The 14,975-nt window shown below is 46.5% G+C and overlaps 3 protein-coding genes across 3 annotated transcripts; 2 read left to right on the top strand and 1 right to left on the bottom strand.

Moving 5' to 3' along the window:
* The first annotated feature begins 3,948 nt into the window (after positions 1-3,948).
* LOC147982939 (putative amidase At4g34880) lies at positions 3,949-7,141 on the top strand. Its single transcript, XM_087542746.1, has 5 exons — positions 3,949-4,587; positions 4,669-4,883; positions 5,372-5,611; positions 6,296-6,494; positions 6,631-7,141. Exons 1-5 carry the CDS (start codon positions 4,069-4,071, stop codon positions 6,985-6,987), a joined length of 1,530 nt encoding a protein of 509 aa, XP_087398872.1. The 5' UTR covers positions 3,949-4,068; the 3' UTR covers positions 6,988-7,141.
* Positions 7,142-9,076: 1,935 nt separating this feature from the next.
* On the bottom strand, positions 9,077-14,369 carry LOC147982937 (uncharacterized). The gene is made up of 2 exons (XM_087539401.1): positions 14,044-14,369; positions 9,077-9,500 (listed from the first exon to the last, which is right to left on the bottom strand). The coding sequence occupies exons 1-2, from the start codon at positions 14,318-14,320 to the stop codon at positions 9,118-9,120; spliced, it is 660 nt and encodes a 219-aa protein (XP_087395527.1). The 5' UTR covers positions 14,321-14,369; the 3' UTR covers positions 9,077-9,117.
* On the top strand, positions 9,933-12,223 carry LOC147982938 (putative amidase At4g34880). Its single transcript, XM_087542745.1, has 4 exons — positions 9,933-10,703; positions 10,925-11,161; positions 11,250-11,439; positions 11,622-12,223. Exons 1-4 carry the CDS (start codon positions 9,982-9,984, stop codon positions 11,976-11,978), a joined length of 1,506 nt encoding a protein of 501 aa, XP_087398871.1. The 5' UTR covers positions 9,933-9,981; the 3' UTR covers positions 11,979-12,223.
* Positions 14,370-14,975: the final 606 nt, after the last annotated feature.

Genomic DNA, 14,975 nt, shown 5'->3' with positions numbered 1-14,975 from the left:
CGGAATTCACGATCATAGAGTCGCATGCCATGCATCTGTCTCCCATGCGTCCTCGACTCCATGAAGTGCGCCGTCACGGACCCCCTGACTGTGCAACACGATCTGAGTTCACAAATTGTCCCATTGGTTGCCATGGATGGAGTCTCCATCAATCCTCATATCGATCTGGTCAATATCAGGCTCGTAAGATTCTCGATGGTTGATGCCATGACGTAGGTGTTGGGCTCGGCTCCAAGCAGAGTGTGCATGCCCATGCCTAGGTTGTGTCCGCCTACGCACGAGCTCTGACAGACAGGAACATCGGCGCACTAGCTTACAGAGGCGGTGTGCACAGTCCAGGGACGGCGGTGACACGCGAGCTCAGCCTCAGCGATTTACGTGCCGTCGACGACGGCCGGGTCGCTTTAGACCACGACTGCCAGCTGCATCTAGAGACCATGGCGGGGTCAACGGGTTGGCTCACCTAAACGCAGGTGGTAATATGGTATCCATCGATGTTCTAATTCATCTACTTTGTTTCTTAAGTAACACGTTTTTTGTTCTATGAGTATTCACCTTCGTGGATGACATTATGCAACCTTTCAGTAATTAATCCATTGATGATGCCTCCTTTAATCTCTAGACACGGTTGTGGCTGTGGCGGCAACCTTAATTAGGATCGTTAGGTGTAATGCAGTTGCAATGCAGTATCTACCCATGCATGGACAATCGAATCCGGTTGCAGTTGCTACTGTCAAAGGTGAATATTTGGGAGAACTATGTTCTGATCAACTAATCATCTTTTGTGGGGCCGTTAGTTCTGACCTCATGTTAGCAGCAGTTGATATTCTTAATCGTGTGTGCATGCATGGCCCCAGCTCGGGCTCATCTACTATATATCATAGTTCAACTTTGATTCTATATATGATGAGTTTGTCATATAATTCGAAATCATGTAAGTCTTATATTTGCTAGCTAGGCGTTGGTTTCATATGAGGCTATTTATGTCCTTTTGCTTTTACTATGACAACTGTATAGTGACTTTCTACATAAAGGGAAAATAATTTGAGTATATGAGGCTATTTGAATGCATAATGGCTCCCCTGTTTGTTGCATTGCATGGTCTTTTCGCGTCGCATGATGACATGCGACGTGGTTCCAGCTGCTACTGTATATTTTTTAGATGGGTTGTTACTGTATCATGATACGTGGTAGTAGTGCATCATATAATGGCTTTCTAAGAGTTGTCATGTTTCGGAGGGCAGTCGACTTATGATTGGCGGTGATGGATCTAAATGCATGTGTTTTTCACTCCCGGTGCAACGCACGGGCATTTTTGCTAGTATATATATATAGGGAGATAAAGCACGGATTGACTCCGTGGGTTCACCGTCACAATACGCTTCTTCCCGTGAATTTACGCTTTCAGTTTTTTTCCACCTATATTATTTTCTACATCCAAGGTGGTACTATTCATAAGGTGGTACTATTCATGTGATTTTTTGGTCAAGAACATGCTCAACTGGTTGGGCCTCGACCTGAAGTTTCGTACGTCCTTCGGGCCGCATCCTTCCTCTAATGGGCCTGCTCTTGCCACATTGACAAAAAGTTCCGTACGTTGTTGCACGCGTCAAAAATATATTCAAAACTGCTATGAACAGGACTCAAACCACGGTGACAAGGAAAGCACACGCCCGCAGAAACCAACTCAACTAACCAATGATGTTGTTCAAGTATAAATGAAGGACCCTTCTTATTGAATTTAGAGTGTTTCTTTGTCCGTGACTTCTGATTTTTTTAAGGGGAGTCCGTGGCTTCTGATTCAAATCGATTTTAATAGTGCGTCGCCAGGATGGGCCGTTTGGGCAAGTTTCACCGATTCTTGTGGCAGGTGGGTTTGGAAAACAAATTCAGAAACAACCTCTAGCCTTTCCCTTCATAAAAAAATCGGACATACCTCTGGTTCCTACCTCACCTCTTTCAATAAAAAAGCGCACCGGGATTTTGCTAGGGTTCATCGAATCGGGAGCGATTGCGCGTCTAGGAGATTGGAAGGGGATTGCTGTGACAGATCAGAGATGCCAGCGTGTAGGACGGCCGGTGGTTTATGGCCGAGTCATTGAGGATCACCCAAGCGAAGAGGCGGCCGCCTGCACGAGTTCCCGGAGCGGCGATGGCCAGGGAAGAGCTTGTGTATCCGACGCTGCCGAAGCATGCATGCAGCACTGCGACACGCGGTGGTGGCTAGCTAATACGTGGTGCTCGTAACTAGCAGGGCCAAGCTGCGTGGGCTGCTCGAGCACATGGTTGCCATGCCCAGGAGCGGTGCGGTGACTCTTGCGTGTAGGCGCGAAGCTCGCGGCAGAGGCCAGCAGGTGACGCATATCAGTACACCAGCGGTAGACGGCAACACAGTGGCGGCAGCATCAGGCTGCGAGGCCAAAACCAGCAGTGGGGCGAACCAGCATGGTGGTTTACGCAGCCAAAGCGCAGCAGCAGTCAGCACGGTCGATACGTGCATGCGGCGGCTTAGCTAGAGCGGCTGGCGCAGGTGCAACCTGTTTGGAACGGCTACATGGCTATGGTGCGACAAGTCACCTGACGAAGCAGGATTAGCCCGAGATGATGGAGTACGTACTGGGCCGCGGCGGATAGCAGGAAGATGAACGAAACCTGGATGTCAGCTCAATGATCATATCCAACCTCGGATCCGACTTACTCCTCCCTTCCGTTTTCCATGTACCTCAATGTACCTCACGGGAGCAGGGCAGCATGCCTGTTTTAATCTTGTTCAGCAGCCAAGCATACGTACTACTACCTGTGTTTGCGTCGGAGACGTGAATTAAGTGATTCCCATGGCTGCCGCTGAAGCTCCGGAACATGGAGATCAGGCGCGCGGAAGGTGGCCATCGTACAGACTAGTCTGATCCTCATACAACTCTCAAATAAGCAAGACAGGTATACCATGCTAAGCATTACATCACTTACCAGATTGGCAGCTCTCTCCTATGTCATGTTTAATAATAGTACTTTACTAAACTTGTTATTGTAGAGAGTTTTCAGTTCATAAGTAGTCATATCATTATGCTTGCAGGTTTTGCTAAAGCATATTTAGATGTGCTGTAAGTATTGCACATCTAAATCATATGTCATTGATTTCACCTGGAGATTCATGCGTGTATTTTGTTTTTTACTTTCCTTTTTCTTTTCATATTTGATTGAGTCATTTTTTAATGCTATTTGATTGAGTCATTTAGATGTGCAATAAGTAGGGCATCAATTATAATGTTGACACACGCACACGCACACGTCTACTGAATACCGGGTCTATACTAAAGACGTGGGTCAAAGTTGCGGAGCCTTAAGATTGACGATGTCAACGTGAGCAACTTGCTACCTACAGAGAAAAAAAAATTCAATATTAACAAGACAGCGAAGCGTCAAGTCTACAGTTTGATCTCTGTTAAGCTAGGGTACCACTGCCTCCTAACCATCTAATCACTAGTGTAATTGATATCTTTGCAATATTAATATATTCTCTTTGTCGATCTAACCACTGGTTAATGCTCATTATATTCTTACAACAACACCGGAATGCTCCGTTACATCACATATCCTTTTCGAGCGAACCACCAAATAACCCTTGATGCCAAAGTTTCTCTTCAAGCAACCGCCCATCGATCCACAGCTACCGCCATTGATTTTAGCAATGCAAAGCTTTGTAGATCTGCCGTTTGAAGCATATTTGTTTATTCATGTCCCCATTATAACGCATGGGCACTTTTGCTAGTAATGTGTAAACACCTATTTTTATTGGACCACCATCCCGGTTGTACGATCGCCCGTGACATTCTTCGAAGGAAACTTGTGTTGACCAGCTGCCTTTGTATTTTCCACCAACGGCCTGTGTGCTTGCTTGCCTAATTGTATAGTATATGATTTGCCAATTGGAGTCCATCGCACGGTACAAAGTGAGGGAAAGGAGAAATCGAAGGACGTGCAGAAAATTAGTTGAGTGAGCAGCTAGCTTCAGCTGAGCTGAGCACACTTCAGCCGGCACATTGACTTCACATTTCTTTGTCCTCCAGGATGCCTCGGCCGCTCGTCGCGGTCGTCATCGCCGCCCTTGTGCTCGTGCTCGCGCTCGCCGGTGCTCATGGCTTCCGGATCGAGGAGGCGACCGTAGACAGCATCCAGCTCGGCTTCAACAACGGCAGCCTCACCTCGGTGGACCTCGTCCGGTTCTACCTAGACCTGATCAGCAGCCTCAACCCGCTGCTGCACGCCGCCATCGAGGTCAACCCGGACGCGCTCCGGCAGGCTGCGCGCGCCGACGCCGAGCGCTGCTCCGGCCGCCGCCGTCGGGCCAGCGGCGTGCTGCACGGCGTGCCCGTCCTGCTCAAGGACAACATCGCCACGCGCGACGCGCTCAACACCACGGCCGGGTCGTTCGCGCTGCTCGGGTCCGTGGTGCGGCGGGACGCCGGCGTGGTGCGCCGGCTGCGGCGCGCGGGCGCCGTGGTGCTCGGGAAGGCTAACATGGACGAGTGGGCCAACTTCCGCAGCTTCTCCGGCGGCGGCTGGAGCGCCCGCGGGGGCAAGGGCAGGGTAACTTCTCAAGTCCTTGTAGTTTCAGTTAATTGATCCTTTGTTATGATGACTGAATGATCTTCTCTCGCTTCCGTGTAGAACCCCTATGTGCTGTCGGCGACGCCGTGTGGGTCGAGCACGGGGTCGGCGATCGCGGCGGCGGCGAGCATGGCGGCCGTGACGCTGGGAACGGAGACAGACGGCTCGATACTCTGCCCGGCGTCGTTGAACTCGGTGGTGGGGATCAAGCCGACGGTGGGGTTGACCAGCCGGGCTGGGGTTATCCCCATCACACCACGCCAAGATACTGTCGGGTAAGTGATTACGATATCTCAACAATACTAATTGAGTTGAAATATTCACGTGGCCTGTATTGAAACCTCGTGATTTCTTATTTTATCTCTGTGCGGACCTTGTGATTTCTCATTGCCCATAAAGCCCATAATATATATATAGTTGCTTTTTTTTTTATAGTCATTGTCATGTCTCTTTATTTTGATTATCCCGCATTTACATTTTATTCTTACCGATCATATTAAAGCAACATAATATTAATGTATATGTTGGTATGTATTCACAGGTAAAATCTAAAATTTTAACACTAACATTTTCTTTTTGATGAAGTTCATATTGTTTTTTATCGACATACTGCCGTTATATGATTTGTTTCTTCTGATTTTTATTGTTGTAGATATAACATTATTTTGCTTCATTTTTACAACACATGCCGTTGTTTGCATTGATTTGTCAAGGAAATTTATGTCATGTTAAACAAATGGAATTGACATTTTATCAACAACAGGCCGATTTGCCGCACTGTGGCTGATGCGGTCCACGTGCTGGACGCCATTGCTGGCTATGACGCCCTTGACTCTACTGCCACGATGGCAGCTTCCAAGTACATCCCTCGTGGTGGATACATGCAGTTCTTGAAAAAAGATGGCCTTAGAGGGAAGAGGCTCGGCGTTCCTAATGGCTTCTTCAACTTTCCAAATGGGACTATGCAACAGATAGTCTATGAGCAACATCTCAACACAATGAGGTACTTCCTCTGTCTGGGTTTACAAGGCTCGTTTGAATTGTCTTAAGTCACACCTTTTTAAGTTTGTTTGATTTTATCGAGAAAAATATCAATATTCACAATATGAAATCCATATAACTAGATCTATTATGAAGTATACTTTCACAAAATCGCAGGTGGTAATTTTAGTTATCTATACAAATTCAGTCAAACTTATACAGTTGTAATTTATGGCTTGGTAAATGAGCCTTCTGACTCAATATGGATGGGATACTCCCTCTGTATACAAATATAAGACGTGTTAGATCACTACTTTTGTTTACAGAAGGAGTACTAACTAGCTAATTTCATTAATTTTATTTTCATCATACAAGCGAAATAGGTTGGCTTCTTAATCGTGAGAGGCACAATGCCCCAACTTATATGGCTAAGTTCGTGTGTGCGCGCGCGTGTGTGTGTGGGGGGGGGGGGGGGTGAAAACATTTTCCATCTATGGTGTCATATCCATAGTTTTAAATAGCCGACTATAGCCCCGCTATAGCTGTTTGAGGGTGTTGCCACTAAATGATTTCATGTATAATTTACCGCTATAGCTCCGCTATAGCCCAGCTATAGTTGTTTTTAAGTGTCGCCGCTAAATGCCATAGCCCGCTATTTAAAACATTGGTCATATCCCATCAACCTGTATATTTTTTTGGTTTGAAGGAAACAAGGAGCAATCGTGATTGAGAACCTTGACATACAAAATTTAAGTGTCCTACTGGATTTTGTGAACAATGGCCAACTGATTGCATTACCAGCAGAGTTCAAGTTAAGCCTCAACTCCTATCTGTCAAGCTTATTATATTCCCCAGTTCGGTCGCTTGCAGAGATCATAGCTTTCAACAATGCACATCCTGTTGAGGTCAGCTTGATTTAGAGTTAATTATTATTTTTCATGTATTTGTTTCTCATTGTGATACATATTTTCTTTGTAGTTACATTTTTTAGCCTTTTGGAAAACAAGTCAATTTAAATTGTGAGAATTGCATGCATTGTAGGAAAAGATGAAGGAAATTGGTCAACCTGTATTTCTGGTGGCTGAGAACACGACCGGCATCGGTGCCTCAGAGCGAGAGGCCATTAGTCAGTTAAACAAGTTGTCCGCCAACGGATTGAAGAAGTTGATGAGGGAGCATGAGCTAGACGCCATCGTGACACCTAACAATGCAGCATCTTCGGTGCTCGCCATTGACGGTATGCCGGCCATCACCGTGCCGGCCGGGTATGGCAAGCAGGGGGTGCCGTTTGGTCTCTGCTTTGGCGGGTTAAGATGGTACGAGCCAAGGCTGATCGAGATGGCATATGCCTTCGAGCAGGTCACCATGGTCAGGAAGCCGCCTACGTTCTTGCAATAGAACTGGCAATGCGGAAAGGTGGTGTTGGAACTTATTTATTTTTGTGTCGCGACATTTATGCACGCCTATGATGTAATCATTTTTCTCAAACTAGTAGTTCATACACATTAAGGTTGGGTGCATGGGCGTGACTTCCTCTCGCCTCTTTTTTTTAGCAACACTTCCTCTCGCTTCATGTGAGGCAAAGCGCAGCCTCGCGTCAACAGCTGCAAAAATGGGCCGGACCAGCGGGATAGAGAGGCCTTCAATGCCTTTTCTGTGTTTTTTTTCATTTTGCTTTGTTTTTTATTTTTCCTATATTTCTAAATGTTCTAAATATATCTACTATATAAATAACTTTACATAAAGAATTGATAAATTTTGATCACCCACTTAAAAAATGATAAACATGCATAGAAAAATGTTCTTGATGTATACAAGAAATGTACTGTGTGTATGGCAAAAAGTATACATCAAAACATATATATGAAAAACTGCTAATCATGTATTTTTTTTGAACATCAGTACAGACACAAGCGCTCATATGCACACGCATACACTCATCCCTATGAACACATACACGCACACCCTACCCCTATGAGCACCTCCGAAAGACTGAGCCGGCATATCATCTTGAAATTTACAAAGTTACCGTAGGAACCTCGTCGTCGACGGGAATGTCTCCTTCCAATGAATGCGCATCGCCGGAAAAGTTTAAACATGTATATAAAACATGTTTCTGATGTATAAAAAATGTACAACATGTATGAAAAATATGGACATGAATTTCCAAAAATGTAGAAATAAAAATAGGATATGTCTTAAAAAAGGAAAAATGATAAAATAGACAAAGAAATGTAAATAAATCAGAGAAATGTAGAAATAAAAATAGGATATGTCTTAAAAAAGGATTTAAAAGTAAGAAATGAAAAAAAACAAAGAAAACCAATAAAGAAACTAAGAAGACCCCCCCAGAGAAAAACAGAGAAAACCCGAAAAAAAGAATCGAACTAGCGAAGTAAACATAACGAGAGACAATTTGCCAGCGAAGGAGCACACGGAAAAGGGCCGACCCAGTACTGTAATATGCAGAAGAAGGTGTCAAACGAGACGGTAGGTACTCCGGAATCAGTAGTTAAGGGGTACCCCTTGCAAAGGTCACTCCCATCTTCTCTAGCGCTTACAAATGGCGCACTGCAACATGGGAGTTTTCCCATTATTTGTAGATTCGTTTTTAAAACCTTTTCTCTCTTGAACCATGCGTTCAAATTATGAATGGTTTTAACCGTTGGATTTTTCACTTCGAGATCTTCGAAATTATATCCCATGTTAATAGGTTTTAATGAACTTTCTTTTTCATGAAAAACCGGAGCCAGAGGCACGCTTTTCTTCTCCATTTTTTCCCTTTCAAGAAGCACGGATCCGCGTATTCGTGAGATGCAAATCTATGCTTCTTGTGGAAGCACAAAAATATGCACAAAAATACTCACGATTTTTTCATTTCCAAAGAATCATAGATGTGCTTCGCAGAAGCAAATCTGTGCCTTCAAGGAAGCAAATTTGTGCCTCCGCGAGAAAATAAAACATCATTTTTTTGTGTTTTTTTCCTTCGCAAAAAGCATAGTGCGGAAGAAAATCGGTGCCTCCATGAGAAGTACATTTATGTTTCTCAGGTTAGGCAAAAAAAATGATTCATGAATTTTTTTTCCGCTTTTGGAGAAGCACAACTTCTCGTGGAACTAAATCTGTGCGTCCACGAGAAGCAAAGTTGTGTTTTTTGTGGAGACAAAAAGAAATCGCGAAAAAGAATCATGACTTTTTTTCCCCTTTCTGAGAAGCATAGTTTTGCTTCTTAAGAAAATAAATCTATACCTTCACAAGAAGCAAATATATGCTTCTTGCGGAAGTATAAATTATTTTTCGTGAGAAAAAAATATGTTTACGATTTTTTTTCTCTTCAACCTATGAGAAACCAGACATAAACCAAAAAGCCGAAAAAAGTAGAAAAAGGCTACCTTTTATTTAGGTATAAGGGGTACCTTTTGGTTAGGTACTCTCGCTATAAGCAAGATATGTCTTTAGGGGTAATCCAAGATTTATTAACGATCGAAAGCCACGGTTTGCCGGATAATCTTGGATCATGAGAATGGCCTAGCCACACATGGCGTTATGGGCCAAGGAATGAGCAATTTTCGCTAGACTATGTGCCTCAACGTTCGACTCATGACTCTCATAGGTAAAACTACATATAAAATGAGAAGGTCTCTGCCGAATTTCCTTGATCACCGTGCCATATCTTCCTTGGTTACCTGTGTTTGTATCACCATCCGCTTGCTTGGAGTCCGATGCATTCACCATCCGCTGAATGTTCAGGTCTTCTGCCAAGGAGAATGCTTCCCTGCACACGATAGCCTCAAGTGCTGCTGGATCTAGGACGCCTTGTACAACTAATGCAGATCTCTCAAGGAAGGCGCCGTGGTCATCCCTCCTGCACATGGCCGCTGCAGCACCTCCTCTGGCCGGTCGCAACAGCCCTGCATCAACATGTATTTTGGCCACATCAGCCGGTGGTGCCTTCTGGCGGTTGTTTTTTATAAGCGAGATATGTGCACCGCCTTCATCAAAAGCCCAAGAAGAGGAAGAGCACGCCAAAAGCCCAAACCAAGTGATACTACCAGCCTGAATTTTCATAGGATTCCAGCGCTATGGAGAATCTTTTCAAACGATGAAGCAGCATATGAGAAGTGCTAAAAAGACAAAAAGAAGTGAGTGGATCCAACAGACTCGTGGAGCACGCGCAGCTGGCGGCCCCAATTTTCATAGGATTCCCGCCGGCCGCCGCTCATGGAGCATCTTTTCATACGATGATAGTACATCATATGGAAAGTGCCAAACAGACAAAAACTGAGTGGATCCGACATAGTACTCGTGGAGCATGTGCAGCTGGTCATACTTTACTAACTTAAAACAACCAGCACACCGACACTGTCTAGTCCAGGGCTCAGCTAAGCAAGCATGGCTTGGCTGCGGCTGCAGGCTGTCGCCGCCGTCCTAGCTCTGCTCGCCACCGCCGGCGTCGCGCACAGCTTCGAGTTCCATGAGGCCACCGTGGACGCCATCCAGCTCGGCTTCCGCAACGGCAGCCTCACCTCGGCCGCGCTCGTCCGGTTCTACCTGGACCAGATCCGCCGCCTGAACCCGCTGCTGCACGCCGTCATCGAGGTCAACCCAGATGCACTCCGGCAGGCCGCACGTGCCGATGCCCAGCGCCGTCGCGGCGTGGCCACCGGCGCGTTGCACGGTGTCCCCGTCCTGCTCAAGGACAACATCGCCACCCGCGACGCTCTCAACACCACGGCCGGCTCGCTGGCGCTCCTCGGCTGCATGGTCAAGCGCGACGCCGGCGTGGCGGCTAGGCTGCGGCGCGCTGGCGCCGTGGTGCTCGGTAAGGCCAGCCTCTCCGAGTGGGCCAACTTCCGCAATGTCAAGAACGGGTGGAGCGCGCGCGGCGGCCAGACGCGCAACCCATACGTGTTGTCGTCCGACCCATGCGGGTCGAGCTCCGGGTCGGGCGTGGCCGCGGCAGCGAACATGGCGGCCGTGACGCTCGGCACCGAGACCGACGGCTCCATACTATGCCCGTCGTCGTTCAACTCTGTGGTCGGCATCAAGCCCACCGTCGGGCTCACCAGCCGCGCCGGCGTCGTCCCCATCACCCCTAGACAAGACAGCGTTGGGTATACTTCTCATATTTCTTAGTTTTGTCCCCATCACCGAGCTTTGAAATTTAGGCAGCATGTAAAAATCTTTGACTTTACTCACTTAGTATAAAATTTCAATTAAGTTTACTTAACTTCAATTTTGTTTAGATCTAATTTGAATCTGACCGGGCATTTCTAGATTTTGAAAAAATAGTTGGAAATTTGAAAAGTTCAGCATGCTGTTTGCAATGTTGCAGACCGATGTGTCGGACAGTGTCGGATGCAGTCCATGTGCTGGATGCCATCGTCGGCTACGACAAGCTCGATGCCGCGGCCACTCGAGCAGCATCCAAGTACATACCTCACGGCGGATATCTGCAGTTCCTGAAGAAGGATGGGCTGAGAGGGAAGAGGATCGGTGTCCCCAATGTATTATTTCAAGGACTTGGAGAGAAGCAGATGAGGGTCTACGAACAGCACCTTGGCAGAATGAGGTTATTATCATACTTCAAATCTCCCTGACTAGCAGTGTGTAAATTATACGTACATGAAACATTGGATCGGTTATTAATTTTGTTGTAGGAAACACGGAGCCGTGGTGATCGAGAACCTTGACATCGGCATCGACAGTCAAGATATTGTTTCCTATGAGTGGACTGCCATGCTGACGGAGTTCAAGTTGAGCATAAACGAGTACTTGGCGGACTTGTCCTACTCTCCAGTCCATTCTCTTGCAGACATCATAGCCTTCAACAAAGCGCATCCTATAGAGGCAAGCATACTGGAAAAAAAAACTCATTCTAGCTTTCATCTCTTCGGCCTTGTTATAGATTCAAACAGTGTACAATCATGTTGCAGAGAACATCAGGCAATAAAACTCTAACAAGGAGATGGTAGCTAATGACATTTATTATGTATATACTTTCTTAGATATTTTATTTACATTTTGTACAGGAGAGGCTAAAAGATTTCGGGCAACAAAACCTTATCTTAGCCCAAAATACAAACGGCATTGGTCATGTTGAGAGAGCTCGGATCCGGCTGCTGAAGGAGCTCTCCGCGAATGGGCTGGAGAAGCTGATGAAGGAGCACCAACTTGACGCGATCGTTGCACCCGAGCACTATGCTTCCAACCATCTCGCCATTGGCGGCCACCCCGGCATCATTGTGCCGGCTGGGTACAACGAGAAGGGTGTCCCTTTTGGCATATGCTTTGGCGGGCTGCAGGGATACGAGCCGAGGCTGATCGAGATGGCATATGCTTTCGAGCAGGCTACTAAAGTGAGAAGGCCACCCATGTTCAAGCTTTAGCTAGGACGCGTGACTTTCTTGAGTAGCGATAATGTGGTGCAGCATGGCCCTAAAAGCTTCCACTTGCCTGTTCTCTTTTAGTGTAAAAGAATAAATCTGATAAGTTACTTCTTGGGCCAACAAGGACTATATGCAAATGCTACTCCGAATAAATCGACAATGTGGTTCTAAAGGTGGAGAATTTCTTTCTTATTAGATGTTCTTCTGTATATGTTGATGACATATATGTTAATTATTTATATGAAGCTAAACTTCCAAATACTATAAACCACTGTTTAAGAATTCATCCGATTAATCAGTTAATTGATAAGTTAATCGCTACTCGTAGGATGGACGAATTGAATAGCCTATTAAATCGTGAGAACCCCCCCCCCCCCCCCCCAAGTCCTCAGTAGCTAGGGTTCGGCCCTCCTCCTGACCCGTCGAGCTCCTCCCATCCCCTCCCGACTTAGTTCGCTGGCCAGGTCTTCATTGGTGCCAGCCACCATGCTATACCGTTGTAATAGCTCCGCTGCTCCAAGTTAAAGCGGCTCCGGTCTTCTGCCTGGTCTCCATCCCATCTCGTCAACTGCTCCCCCTCCTCTCCCATGGGATGCTCCCCATCGCCTGACATGTTGGCCGGTTAAGGGCAGGGCGCTCACCGCTTCGGAGCCATTGCTGGCCACCATCTTGGACCGGGTGGCGTCAAAGTAGCGTACCTGCCTTGACAACGGGATGTTGCCGCCCGCGTTCTTCGTGCATGCATGAATATAGCTAACTCACCACACGTACGTACTAAGTATGATATAGTATATTTGTACCATCCATGCTTTTGGTATTGTGTGTATTCGGTAAGATGCACTAAGTAGACATACGGTGGAGTCTAGGATCAGAGGCGGAGGACGAAAAAAAAATTAAGGTGTGGCAAACTGTCAACTAGACAAAATTGATGCCCCCTCAAAAAAAATTTTGATGCAAAAACATAATAGCCAATTCAAACTGCACTGCACATAATCTTTTAATGATGTCTAGAGAAGACGCATGCAGTGGTGGGGATAGGTCGTGGGGTCGCGATGGAGTTCGGGATGGATGGACAGGCGGCAGCGGCGGCGTTTTCGGGCACAAATCGCCGGCGGCGGAGGCGGGCAGTCATCAGCGTAGCAGACTCAAATCGGCGGGTCGGCCACGGCTACGACGCTGCTGCCGGCGGTGGGGTCGGGGATGGGCCGACAGGCGACGGCGACGCATTTCAGGGCAAAAATCACCGGTGGGCGGGCTGGCGGAAATGCAATGAAGACGGTTGGGCGGTTGACGCATTGCCGTTCCTTTTACATCTCCTAGAGGTGTAGAAGCAAATTTGCACCGTGAGGTGTTGTAGTTTGCATCTTCGGAAGACGGAAATGTATTATTATTATTATTATTATTATTATTATTTGCATTTACACTATCTGTTGGGGAGGTATTTTTGGCCTTAGAGATGCAAAAGATAGTTATTTTGCATACGTCTACGTAGTGAAATGGGTATGTGCAGTGGAAGCGAGCTGGTTCGCGTACGTCTACGTAGTGAGATGGGCATGTGCTGGGCAACACATCGATCAAGCTGCCAGTTTGTGTGCTTTCGATCTAACTTATGTGCTTCATCTAGCTTTGTTTGGATGAATCAATCTAGCGTGGTCTAAAACTAACGAGTAGTATATGTTTGCATTTCTAAAAAGAAAAGTATATGCTTATATATATATATATATATATATATATATATATATATATATATATATATATATATATAAAGTTGGTGCCAAATCAAGGTGTGGCGGCTGCCACACCTTGCCCACTGGGCTCCTCCGCCAGTGTCTAGGATGCCGGCTCCTGAGGACGCATAGTTCACACCGGCGGTGAGAGCGGTGAGCACAAGACGGCAGGGACTCGACTCCAGCGACAGATACGGCGGAGGGCTACTCTTGAAAGTTGAAACCCACGCTCATCGCTGTGGCGTGTCGTATATATATATACAGCCAAATCACATGGACTAGCTCAGAATATGTCGTTGTGAAGTGGTATAGTATATTAGTATGGACGATGTACATACCAACGAAATCGGCGGTGTTGTAGCCGTTGCTGAACCTCCCGGTCGGTTTGCCGGAGCCCGGCATGTCGATGCCGTGGTAGGGCATGTTAGCACGGGGAACGTTCTTCCCCGGTAAATAGTTGTTGTTGCCGACGTCCAGCGTGGAGTTGCCGAACACGTAGACCGCCGGCACCTGCCACACGATGGCCTTGATCGGCGTGATGCTGCCGGCGATGACGGCGCCGAGCACAAGGCTAACAACAAGAGCCTTGGTGGCCAGCTCATACGCCATGATCATTCTACGATCTCCGACCTGAGCGGTAAACGGTGGTTGTAAATGCAGGACGCGAATGTAGGTGATGCGGGCGTGCCGGATTATAGGGGGTTGCACTAGATAAGAACGGAGAGCTGGGACCCTGGCACTGCTAACCCACCATCCAGTTTATGGTAGACCAGCAGTATGCACTACTAGTATTCCCTCCATAAACTAATATAAGAGTGTTTAGATTATTAAAAGTAGTAATCTAAACGCTCTTATATTAGTTTATAGAGGGACTAGTAGCTAAGACTACGATGGCATAGATACACGCGATGCATGCTGAGTTGCTTACACAGAGAAGTGTGAGTGGATATCCAGCTGCCCATCACCCGAGCACCCATACCGCTTTGACAGCACCCACCAATGCGCGACCCCACAGGGAAATCATGAGCTGTCCCTATGTTTCTGAAAAGATAAAAACTAATTTCATAATGCATCTAATAATATTGATTTGATATTGTGAATGTTGATATTTTTTCTATAAACATGATCAAACTTAATGATGTTTGACTTCACACAAACCTTATATGCCTAGTAAAAGAAAGCGGGAGAGTACGTTGGTTTTTGTGGGCATATATACATGGTAGGGCTAGCTACTGTAAGACCGTGAAAAGTTAAAGAGAAATGAAGAGAA

Source organism: Triticum urartu, chromosome 2A (assembly GCF_056163025.1).
Source record: "Triticum urartu cultivar PI428250 chromosome 2A, HENAU_Tu73, whole genome shotgun sequence".
Lineage (NCBI taxonomy): Eukaryota > Viridiplantae > Streptophyta > Magnoliopsida > Poales > Poaceae > Triticum > Triticum urartu.
The sequence above is the reverse complement of the archived record's forward strand: the minus strand, read 5'-3'. Positions and strand labels throughout refer to the sequence as shown.

What these genes read in the sequence shown, in the direction of transcription:
- LOC147982939 (XM_087542746.1), top strand. Translation starts at nt 4,069, where the DNA reads ATGCCTCGGCCGCTCGTCGCGGTCGTCATCGCCGCCCTTGTGCTCGTG. An exon ending in CCCGCGGGGGCAAGGGCAGG is followed by an intron (nt 4,588 to 4,668) that starts GTAACTTCTCAA and finishes GCTTCCGTGTAG; the next exon opens with AACCCCTATGTGCTGTCGGC. An exon ending in ACAATGCACATCCTGTTGAG is followed by an intron (nt 6,495 to 6,630) that starts GTCAGCTTGATT and finishes CATGCATTGTAG; the next exon opens with GAAAAGATGAAGGAAATTGG.
- LOC147982938 (XM_087542745.1), top strand. Translation starts at nt 9,982, where the DNA reads ATGGCTTGGCTGCGGCTGCAGGCTGTCGCCGCCGTCCTAGCTCTGCTC. An exon ending in CCTAGACAAGACAGCGTTGG is followed by an intron (nt 10,704 to 10,924) that starts GTATACTTCTCA and finishes GCAATGTTGCAG; the next exon opens with ACCGATGTGTCGGACAGTGT. An exon ending in ACAAAGCGCATCCTATAGAG is followed by an intron (nt 11,440 to 11,621) that starts GCAAGCATACTG and finishes CATTTTGTACAG; the next exon opens with GAGAGGCTAAAAGATTTCGG.
- LOC147982937 (XM_087539401.1), bottom strand. Translation starts at nt 14,320, where the DNA reads ATGATCATGGCGTATGAGCTGGCCACCAAGGCTCTTGTTGTTAGCCTT. An exon ending in CAACACCGCCGATTTCGTTG is followed by an intron (nt 9,501 to 14,043) that starts GTATGTACATCG and finishes ATGTTGATGCAG; the next exon opens with GGCTGTTGCGACCGGCCAGA.